Here is a 12279-nt window from a genome sequence, read left to right as displayed (position 1 = left end):
TCTAGAAAATCATCCTTTCATTTAAATTTTCCAATTTTGTGGAGTACAGCCTTTTGAAGTAACACCTAATAATTCTTGGAATTTCCACAGCGTCTGTTCTTATCTCTCCCTTCTCATTCTTGATTTTGTTAATTTGGTTGCTGTCTCTCTGTCTTTTAGTTAGTGTGGCAAAGAACTTGTCTATCATGTTGATTTTCTCAAAGAACCAGCTCTTAGTTTTGTTGATTCTTTGAATTGTTCTCTTTGTTTTTAGTTGATTGATTTCAGCCCTGGGTTTGATTATTTCCTGCCATCTACCACTCCTGGATATGTTTGCTTCTTTTTCCCCTAGAGCCGTCAGATGTACTTTTAATTCGTTAGTATGAGAAATTTCCAATTTCTTTATGAGGGCAGTTAGTGCTATGACTTTTCCTCTTAGCACTGCTTTCATAGTGTTCCATAAGTTTGGGTATCTGGTACCCTCATTTGCGTTGAATTCTACGAAGTCTTTCATTTCTTTGTGTCTTCCCTGACCCAGTGATAATTAAGTAGAGATCTGTTCAGTTTCCATGAATATGTAGGCTTTCTATTATTGTTGAAGTCCAGCTTTAAACCATGATCTGATAAGATGCACGGGGTTATTTCAATCTTCTTGTATCTGTTAAGATTTTCTTTGTGATCACTTGTATGGTCAATTTTGGAGAAGGTTTAGTGAAATGCTGATAAGGTATGTTCTTTTGATTTGGAGTGATATCTGTTGGGTCTATTTGAATCATAACCTCTGTTAGTTTCATTATTTCTGTGTTTAGTTTCTGTCTTAATGATCTCTCCATTGGTGAGAGTGGGGTGTAGAGATCTCCCATTATTAATGTGTGGGGTTCAATGTGTGATTTAAGCTTTAGTAATGTATCTTTTACAAATGTGACACCCTTCCATTTGGGGCATAGATGTTCAGAATTGATACATCCTCTTTGTAGGTTTTCCTTTGATGAATGTAAAGTGTCCTTCCCTGCCTCTTTTGATTACTTTCAGTTGGAAGTCTATTTTATTAGATATTAAAAATGGCTACTCCAGCTTGTTTCTTGGGTCCATTTGCTTAGAAACCTTTTCCCAACCCTTTATACTTAGGTAATGACTATCGTGTTGCTGAGATGTGCTTCTTATACACAGCAGAACGATGGACTCTGTTTACCCACCTACTTTGTTAGCTTGTGTCTTTTTACTGGGAAATTGAGTTCATTGATGTTAAGAGATATTAATGACTAAGGATTGTTACTTCCTGTTATTTTGATGTTGGTGGTGGTTGAGAGGGAGAGAGAGAGAGAGAATTTCTCTTCTGTTGGTTTTAATAGTGTGAAATTATTTATTTCCTGTGTTTTTCTGATATAGTTAGCCTCATCAGGTTAGAGTTATCCACTGTTGGGCTTAGTTAATGAATAACTATTATTTGAATTTGGTTTTGTCATGGAATATCTTGTTTTCTCCGTTTATGATGACTGAAGTTTTGTGGGTATAGTAGTCTGGGTCTCAAACTGCAAGACCTCTGCTCAGGCCTTCTAGCTTTCTAGTTTTAATCTCTGATGAGAAATTGGGTGTAATTCTGATAGGTTGGCCTTTATATATTACTTGGCCTTCTTCCCTTGCTGCTTTTAAAGTTCTTGCTTTGTTCTGTGTATTTAGTATTTTGATTATTATATCACAGGAGGATTTTCTTCTCTGATCCAATCTGTTTGGTGTTCTACAGGCTTCTTGTATGTTTATGGGCATCTCTTTCCTTAGGTTAGGGAAAGTTTGTCTATAATTTTGTTGAAGATGTTTTTTGGGCCTTTAAACTAGGACTCCTTCTCCTTCTCCTTCTTTCTTCCCTCTTCTCTTCCTCCTCCCCTTCTCTCCCTCTCTTCTTCCTCCTCCCCTCCCCCTCCCTCTCTCATTTCCTTTCCCCCTCCTCTTCCTCCTCCTCCTTGTTGTTGCTGCTGCTGCTGCTACTGCTGTTGTTGCTGTTGTTGCTGCTGCTGCTGCTGCTGCTCCTCCTCCTCCTCCTCCTCCTCCTCCTCCTCCTCCTCCTCCTCCTCCTCCTCCTCCTCTTCTAATACTATTACTTTTAGGTTTGGTCTTTTCATTGTGTTCCCAAGTGGCATGACTTTAGATTTTTGCATTTTCTTTGACTGATGCATTGATTTTTTTTTCTACCACATCTTCTACACCTGAGATTCCCTCTTCCGTCTCCTGTATTCTGTTGGTGATACTTACATCTATAATTCCTGATGTCTTTCCTAGGTTTTTCCAACTCCAGGATTGCCTTAGTTTGTATTTTGTTTATTTCTCCCATTTCCCTTTGCAGGTTCTGGACAGTTTTATTCATATTGTTCACCTGTTTGATTGTATGTTTTTTATACTTATTTGTTTCCTGTTTTAATGCTTCTTCCCCTTTGAATGTATTTTCCATTATTTTCATAAGGGATTTATTCATGTCCTCTTTAAAGGACTCTATCATCTTCATAAGATTGGATTTAAGATCCTCTTCTTGTTCTTCAGTTTCATTAGGATATCCAGGGCTTGTTGTGGCAGAATAGCTGGGCTCTGGTGGTGCCTTATTTCCTTGGTCTTGTTGCTCCCGTTTTCACACTGTCCTTTAGGCATTTGGTTTTTCCTGGTTTGGGCTAGATGATCCTGATGGCAGCAGGACTTCTCAGCAAGGTGGAAGGAGCCGTGGGCCAGACAATGGAGGTAAGGGTACCAGACTCTGCTGGTTATTCCTCAGGCAGACCCCACTCTGAAGCTGTGTCCCGGTTGTACCCTACTCTGCAGGTTGTATTTCCATTCAGACCAGCTGGGGTGGCTGGCAGATCCAGCTAGGCTGGCTGGTCAGGCATGGCTCCAAGCTGGTTAGTTTTAGTGCCCCTGAAGGTTTTAACAAGGATGCTCTTGGGGTCCCTCAAATTCCCCCAAATCCGGGAGCAAGGTCAGAGCTAGACAGTCAGGCTCCAGGGATCATACGTGCCCCTCATCTCTGTCAGCTGTTCTAGGCAGACCAGCTGAAGGTGTCTACTTTTTAACTGGTAGCATATGATAGTCTTCTATGAGTTTTGTGTTTTGATGTTGCCTGCGTTCTCCACTTCCTATTGCTGGTTGTGAACCATCCATGTACATGTCAGTATAATGGACATACAATTTAAAGAATGAGTATGGAAATAATTTTATTCTACAGACTCCTAAAGAATCTTAGGTTCCTGAGGAGCCTGGGCCAAACTTGAAAACGGTGGAACACATCCCTAGAGTCTTGTGCCTCCAGCTTCTCATGAAGTCCCTCACAACACACCTCTGAGGCCTATCACTAAAAGCATGTTTTACTGTAATAATTTGTGCCTGTCAATCACCATGAGTGTATATTATTAGAAATTCCTTATGACACCTTTAGAGCCAGACATACTCAGAATTAGGCATCTTTCCAAATTCCTTGGGGTTGTTCCTGAAACATTTTACAACCTGAGCATGGCCCAGTCTTGCACACATTTAAATTTATATTGAAGTAACAGCATAAAATAAAATTATTGAAATATCAAGAGTGAAAAGCAAACAACAATAAAACCAAACAAACAAACAAAACCAAAACATGTAGCCAGTGTAGTTGGGATGCTGAACTGTAATGAATTTGTGGAGAAAGTAAGTTATTTCTTCCTAAAGAAGGTTTTCTTTACCCAGGCAATGTTGCAACCACCTCGTCCTTCTTCTCCTCAAACCACAGTATTGAAGATTGTCCATTCTTTACCAGACGATGGCTTATGGAGAGGAGGTAACTCTTCCCACATCAAGAGTGTCACTAGGGATAGTCCGGAATGGGAACCTCTTCCTAATTCTGCCAAGGTGAACAGAAAGCACAAATGTCAAGCAAGTTCAGGAAAAGTTCCACCAGACTCTGAATCCCCAGAGATCATTTTTCAGAGCACTAGTAAACAAAGTCACCCACAAAAGATGCCAAGGGAAGTCCATAGTTCCCCATCTGCTCGCCAAGAGGAACTGCAGGACAGTCTCCAGATTCCTCCTACTGAAGTAAGCAGCCCTACTCAAACACCAGGCAAAGAGATGGATTGCTTCAGTGAAAAGAGAAATGACCTGGAAGATGAGGAACTACAAGAATTGTTGCCCAGACTCCTGGATGCCTTTAGCCTAGACTCATCAACAGGTAAGGGAAACTTTGGGTTTTATTGTTTAAGTTGTTTTTTATGTTTGTTTGTTTGTTTGTTTGTTTGTTTGAGACAGAGTAGATCAAGCTAGCCTTGAATTCACAAAAGTCTACCTATCCTTAAGAAGTCCTGGCCAAGCAAGCTTTCCAGAGCCAAAAGAGTGTAATGACCAGGAACTCAGGCTGCTTGTTAAAATGCCAACGTTCATAACATTATTTAGTCTTTGGATTCAGTCCCTGGCATTGACTAATTCATAATCACCATGAACACTAAAGGTCATTTGAGACATTACAATAGCATCTGGCATGTGGTTAATTTTTACTATTTTGAAAGTGCAAGTGTTGTTAGTAAGCTTTCGTCACACATACCTGAACAGCCCAATGCCACCATTTAAAAACAAGGACAATAATGCTCCTGTCTTAGTGTGATAGAGTATGGTTTTTCTGTTCTAAGTTGTACATCATCAGCTATAACTCATTGCTAAGTTATAAAGGCTTTTGGTACTTTACTAAGGCTCTGTTTTGTGGCCACATTGTCTTCTTTCTATTTAGAATATAGATATTGGGGCTGGGGATTTAGCTCAGTGGTAGAGCGCTTACCTAGGAAGCGCAAGGCCCTGGGTTCGGTCCCCAGCTCCGAAAAAAAAAAAGAACCAAAAAAAAAAGAATATAGATATAGATATAGATATAGATATAGATATAGATATAGAGGTATTTATTGTGGTTAACAGTTTTTCAACAGAAAAACCTCTAAGGAGAAGTCCTTGGTCCTGCCAAGGCTGGACTTCCCAGTGTAGGGGAATGTCAGGGTAGGGAAGCAGGAAGGGGGAGTGGATGGGGAAAGGAACACCCTTATAGAAGAAGAGGGGTGGATGGGATAGGGGGCTTATGGACAGGAAACTGGGAAAGGGAATAACATTTGAAATGTAATTAAAAAATCCAATAAAAACAAGAAATAGAAAATCTCTAAGATCTGGAGACTTGTAGGAGAGTGAAATGGTACTCCTGTGTGTTTCTGCACCAGAAGAGGTCTTCTCAACACAGTTATGTTTTCTATAGATAACACCAGCAACAGAGTAGGGAATATAAACAAAAAGGAAAGAAAAATGAGTAAGGATTTTTAAAAAGAAAAGGAAAAAGAAAAATAAAGGAAAGGAAAGGAAAGGAGAGGAGAGGAGAGGAGAGGAGAGGAGAGGAGAGGAGAGGAGAGGAAAGGAAAGAGGGAAGAGAAGAATGTAAGGGGGTCAGTACAGGGATGAATTTTCCTCTGTTCTGGAGGCCACAAGCTCAAGCTCAAGGTGTCACTGGCTTCTCCTGAGGCCTCTTCCCTTCATTCATTGATTGTCATCTTCCACCCAGCTACATGGTTTCAGTCTGTGTTTACATCCATTAGTCATACTTGAATAAGTCTACCCCAACAGCATTATTTTAACTTAATTGTCTTACACACACACACACACACACACACACACACAGATACTCATACACACATACACACACAGATACACACACCACACACACATACACACACATACACACACAGATACACACACCACACACACATACACACACATACACACCACACACACACACAGATACACACACAGATACACACACACACCATACACACACACATACATACATACACACCACACACACACACAGATACACACACAGATACACACACACACCATACACACACACATACATACATACACACCACACACACACACAGATACACACACAGATACACACACACACCATACACACACACATACATACATACACACCACACACACATACACACACAGATACACACACACCATACACACACACATACATACATACACACCACACACACACACTACACACACATACAGACACAGATACACACACACATACACACAAACATACACATGCACAGATACACACACACACCACACACACATATACACACATACACACACCACACACACATACACACACACACACACGCACGCACGCACACACACACCACTGAGTCCATTATTTAGTATTGTAATTATCTCTTTAAAGACCCTATCTCTAAATATAGTCATATTCTGAGGTTCTGGGATTGAAACTTTATAAATTTGAGTCTTTGGGGGATCACAATTCAGCCCATGACAGTTAGAGAGCTATAACCTAGGCACATGACAATGTCGACTATATACAGAACTTGGTAGAGTCTAGTCAATGGAATAGAAAGTATTAAAGTAAGAAGATTTGAAGTCATGGTCATAGTATAAAAGGAAACGAATTCTCAGAGATGTCAAGGACCTAGGACAAAGACAGGATGAGAATTTTTTATGCCTCATTCTTAAACCAGCACAAAATCCCATGCTATGGTTCTGCCTAAGCATCCTTGGGATCCTGGTGAGTATTCAAGACAAAGTCAATTTCCACTTCACCTTCTCAGGAAAATGTCCCTGGCTAATTGGGCTTTATTGAAAAGATTTGTTTATGACATCTTTACCTTGTTTTTTGTTTTACTTCTGTTTTCCAAGTAAGATGATGAAAACTGCAGAATTCTAAACCTTTTTCTCACAAATGCAGTTGCTACTGTGTCTAGATTCCTCATAGTGTATGTCTCTATTTTAATATCTTAACATTTGTCCAGTTTTATATCTAAGGGTAAAGTTTAATGCATATTTAAGTGACTTTATCAGGGTCTATGTGCATAGGTATATTTCTATGTATTTATCATTATTATACCATTAAAGAAAATTGTAAAATTTAAAAGAAAATTATAAAAGAGTAAGTGCATTACTAAGTTTACTTTTATGATACTTTTATGATACTGTTTACTTTTATGATACTAAGTTTACTTTTATGATAATGTATAATTAGAATTGTCTAATCTTTAGAAAATACTTTTAATTCTTAAAATGTCACCTGTTTGTACTCACAGTAGAACCACTGAGATGTTATTACAGGAAATATGCATTATTATATAAATATTTTTATGATTCAAAAAAACTAATTTTCTTATGTGTGTGAAATATACACACGTGGCGTGTTGGTGGTAGATGTCCCTGCAGACACTCATGGAGGCCAGAGAAGACCATCGGTGTCCTACTCCATCACATTTACCTTATTCCCCCATAGCAAGGTTTCTCACTGAACCTGGAGGGAGGCTGGTGTCCAACAGTGCTAATGATGCCTATGCCTCTATTCTGCTAGGCTTAGGCCTGTGTGCAACCATGCCCAGAATTTTTATGTGGGTGCTAGGGATCTGAACTAAGGTCTTCCTGATTGTGCAGTAAGTACTCACTGACAACCACCTCAAACCTCTCCCCAAAATGCTAATTTTTTTAAGATTTAAATTTATTATCTCTTTTTTCTATATTAGTCATTTTGTGTCACTGGAGCATGATGCATGAAGATTTGTGCACATGAGGCATGAGGATGTGTGCACATGAGGATGTGTGCACACGAGGATGTGTGCACATGAGGCATGAGGATATATGCACAAGAAGCATAAGTGTGTGTGCACATAGAGCATGAGGATGTGTACACATGAGGCATGAGGATGTGTGCATATGAGGATGTGTACACATTAAGCATGAGGATGTATGCACATGAAGATGTGTGCACATGAGGATGTGTGCACATGAGGATATGTGTACATGAGGCATGAGGATATATGCACATGAAGCATAAATGTGTATGCACATGGAGCATGAGGATGTGTTCATATGAGGCATGAGGATGTGTGCACATGAGGATGTGTGCACATGAGGTATGAGGATATATGCACATAAGGCATGAGGATGTGTGCAAATGGGGGATGAGGATGTGTGCACATAAGACGTGAGGATGTGTGCACATGAGGATGTGTGCACATGAGGCATGAGGGCGTGTGGTAACTGCATGGCTGGTATTTCTCATGGTGTATCTCCCCAGTCAAGTATTTCTAAAGGGTTGTTTGCTTGCTTGTTTGAGACAGGGCCTTATGTAGCCAAGACCTAAAACTTGCTATATATGGAAAGATAATCTTGAACTTCTGCTTCTCTATCCTCTATTTGGCCAGTGCTAGGATTACAGGTGTGTGCCAACTGATATAATATGGGGGATCAATTCAGGCCCTAGACATGCTATGCGAGCACTGTGCCCATCCTTCTAACCCTCTATTTAAGTTTCTATCCTTATTTCAATCTGGTGTGGATATAATCTTTTTTCAAACTCCACCTCACCTTTGGTAGTCTAGATTATATAAAAATATCCTCCATAACCTATAAATTATCTCTAGAGACTTGCAAAAACTAAAGTCAAACAGAGCCAGATGTATGATAACCACACCCACAAACATGTGGGAAATGCAGCTAAATTAAACTGAGCTAAAATAAGTTATTGGCCACTTGTTTTTATTTCCATGCTTTTAATAGAAGCACCAGATAACAGCAAAAAAGATTCTCATCACTTTACTGTTCTTTTAAAAACAGAATTGTTATTAAAAGTTAGAAATACCTACTACTGGAATGCAATAGTCTAAAATTTGCCAAGACAGAGGGTCACTAAATTCATCTAGTATGGCAATTAGCCGAGAAGTTGATAGCCTCTGCAGATGACAGTTTTGTTAAGAAACTACCACATTTTGTAAATGAAGATGACCTTTATATTACTTTGAAGCTTAAGGTCATTGAAACAGAAAATGTAGTGATCATTTTGTGGACACTATTTATATTAACTGAATAGAATCCTTCAGTATCAATATCTAAGATAATGAGATTTCCAGAGACCATGGGAGTTTAATTGAAAGAGAGGGGAGGAGGGAGGAAGAGAGGGAGGGAGAGACAGAGACAGATAGAGGGAGAGGGGAAGAGAGAGAGAGAGAGAGAGAGAGAGAGAGATACCCAAACCTCTTTAAATTCTGAATGTTGAAAGTTAGTAGCAAATGAATTAGATTAAAACTTTCAAAAGACAAATTAGATTTGAAGAAGTGTTTAATATTCTTTTCTTATGATCAAAGGAAAAAAAAACCACATAACCTCTGGTTTTATTATCTCGTTTGTTATTTCTTTCCATTTGAGAGTGGAATTCCCCACACTCGTGTGGTAAATCCTTCCTCTCGCTCATCTGCTTTGCCCTCCACTTACCACTGTCTGCCTCAGTTGTGCACAGGGGGGACAGAAGCTGTGCGGCTGGAGCAGGAGGGTGTGGCTGGAAAGCGAAGCTGCAGCAAGGCAGCTTGATAGCACGTGCCAAGGCTGCTCCCTCCTCACACCCAGCACAAAACAGGGAGGCTGAATAAAACACCAATCCCACATTCTTGCTCTGAAAGAAATCTGTTTGACTGTGTAACTATGTGAAGTTCAACACTGAAACTCTTCTAAGATCTGGTTGAATTAGTAACTGTAACCATGTACAGTTCCATACTAACTCTTCTAAGATCCCGTTGAATAGGTAATGATAAAGAGTTGGTGCATATTTTAGAGATATTATCAAGATCTCTCATATAAATTTATTCCTATGTGTTTATTCAAGCATCGTTGTATCATTGGAAGGGAAATCATAAAATTCGAGAGTATTTCTAAATTCAAATGGCATAATAATACATAATGTGCAATTAGAATTATCTAATTTTTAGAACAATTTGAAGTACCAAAATATCATGTTTCCAATTATAGTCTCAGTAGTACAACTGCTAAGACCCTTTTTTTTTCCGGAGCTGGGGACCGAACCCAGGGCCTTGCGCTTGCTAGGCAAGCGCTCTACCACTGAGCTAAATCCCCAACCCCGCTAAGACCCTTTCAATGGAAGTGTGAGCACTACTTTTGTTGTTGGTGGTAGTGGTAGGGACCTTAAAAAAAAATTCTGCCGTGCAAGATCGAAAGGAATTATCTTTACATTTTACATAGCCAAGGGTTTCTAACAACAAAAACCGAAGCTCAGACTAATAAGAAACTTTGAGAAGTTCCTGACACATAATATGAACCTGTTACTGGGGCTTTCCCATGAGAATGCAGAAAGAGCTTGTGTGAGACTGAAGAGTAGGAGAAGTTGTGATTGTTTTGTTTTGGTTTTTGTTGTTGTTGTTGTTGTTGTCGTTGTTGTTGTTTTTTTAGCTGTGTAGTTATTAGCATGGGGAAGAAGGAGAGAAACGTGGTCCAGTCAAAGCAACAAGACAGAACTCCAGAAATGGACCCTAAAAAGGAGAAATATATAAGTCACCTGACAGAGAATTCAAAATGATCACCAGATAATAGGACACTTATGAGAAGGAGTAGGGGGCGCTATCTGAGGCAGGAAAGGGGACCAGCCAGTGGGAGGGGGAGGTGATGGAGGGTGGCCGAGGAAGGGAAGCAGAGAAGGGGAATGAAGAACAACAAAGTTTAGTGCCACATATGTAAAGATTCCTAATGAAACCCATCGCTTTGTAAGATAACCTGAAACAACTTAAGATGTTTGTAAATCGCCAGTAAGATGGTCGATGAGGTCAGGCGATCGGTGAATGAAAAATGAGAATGTTAACAAAGAGCAAAGTGTGTTGAATTAAACAGAAATTTCGAAATTAGAAAAGAAAAGAAAATTTTCAGTGAAAGCATCCAATGAAAACAGAATCAAGCTGAACAGAGAATCAGTAAGGTCAAAGACAGAGCCCCTAAAGTTAGTCGGATGAAGAAAGTGAAGAGCTGAGAAAGCCCAAGAGAGATGTGGGATGCAGTCAAGCAGACCACTGATGCCACAGAGCAGACCGCTCTATCTGTTGCCTTCATTCTAGATGAAGAATAGAGGACCAGAAAGTATATCCAAAGAAACAATGGCTCCAAACATCAAGTACTGAAAAGATCATAAAGACAACAGAGTGCCACAACCAGGCCCTGAAGACCCCAAATTAGAAGAGCTCAAAGGAGCCCACCACTGGACAAGGCACATTATAATCAAATCACCAGGAGTCAAATCCAAAGGAAAACTATGAACCTGGCAGAAGTGACCCTCATAACACCATAAACACATTTCTCAAGCTAGAGAGAAACCATCTGGTGCATTCAAAATGCTCAAAGAAAAGGAGCACTACCAGCCAAAACTGTTATAGCCTCAAAGCCACTTGGTGAAAGAAAATATGTTAAAGAAGGGTATAGAATACGACCATACTGAAATGGAGTGTTTGGCCACTTGGTTGGCTTGAATGCTGTCAGAAGGACAGAGGCTCAGTATCTCAGTATTTATTCCAGAAGACTAATCATAGACCAGATGGTTCAATAGTTTCTAGTCTCTACAGTTACCATTCTGACAGCCTTCTAGCACATTCCTGGTTTAAATTATATTTAAATAAATAGTTTTGGTATTGTGATTTCCTCTGGACTATCAGTTTCTAATTTATATGCTATATTACTTCAACACACACACACACACACACACACACACACACACACACACACACAAGTTACCTAAGAACAGTTATTTGGTCTATGTGTGTGTGTGTGTGCATGCATAAATGTGTGTACATAATTGTATGTATGTTTATGTACATACATGTGTGCTTGTGTGGGCATGCATGTGTACATTGTGTGACTGTGTGTAATGTGTAGTATGTGTGTATATGTATTATAAATATAGATCAAGGAGAGGACTAGATTCTTGGGTCATATTTTTAGCTATTTTTTTTCTTTTCTTTTTTCTTTTTTTCGGAGCTGGGGACCGAACTCAGGTCCTTGCGCTTGCTAGGCAAGCACTCTACCACTGAGCTAAATCCCCAACCCCATTTTTAGCTATTTTTAAAACATCTTTGAAGAAGCTTACAAGAACAAGAAGAAGAAAAACTCTTATGTATGAAATAGATATTGCTGTCCTGTTTTTGAATCACTGTACTTAAAGTTCTTATTCGGGGTTGTGGGGAGAAAAGTTAGTTCATCAAGTGAACAAACTTGCCACTTAGACTTATGACTGAACTCCATCCCTGGAACCTAAATGGTAGAAGGAGAGAACTGAGTCCTATGACTTGTCTTCTGACCTCCACGTGTGCTGAGTGCATACTTACACATGCATTACATATCCACACATGCTGCACATATATACACAGACAACTAAATATGTCAACTATTTGATAAATATCATTTCAAGTTAGATGTTTTAGCCATTCTGGAGAGAACATC

General features: G+C 39.5%; 1 protein-coding gene across 1 annotated transcript in view; it reads left to right on the top strand.

Moving 5' to 3' along the window:
- Positions 1 to 12279, top strand: part of Dytn (dystrotelin) — a 61336-nt gene that overhangs the window by 47348 nt on the left and 1709 nt on the right. The window contains exon 14 of the mRNA XM_003750707.4: positions 3682 to 4162. Coding sequence (XP_003750755.3) covers positions 3682 to 4162 — 481 coding nt within the window. The remainder of the gene's footprint in view (positions 1 to 3681; positions 4163 to 12279) is intronic.

This window comes from Rattus norvegicus, chromosome 9 (assembly GCF_036323735.1).
Source record: "Rattus norvegicus strain BN/NHsdMcwi chromosome 9, GRCr8, whole genome shotgun sequence".
NCBI classification, from domain to species: Eukaryota; Metazoa; Chordata; class Mammalia; order Rodentia; family Muridae; genus Rattus; species Rattus norvegicus.
Note: the sequence above shows the minus strand (reverse complement) of the source record. Positions and strands in the feature narration are given on the sequence as shown.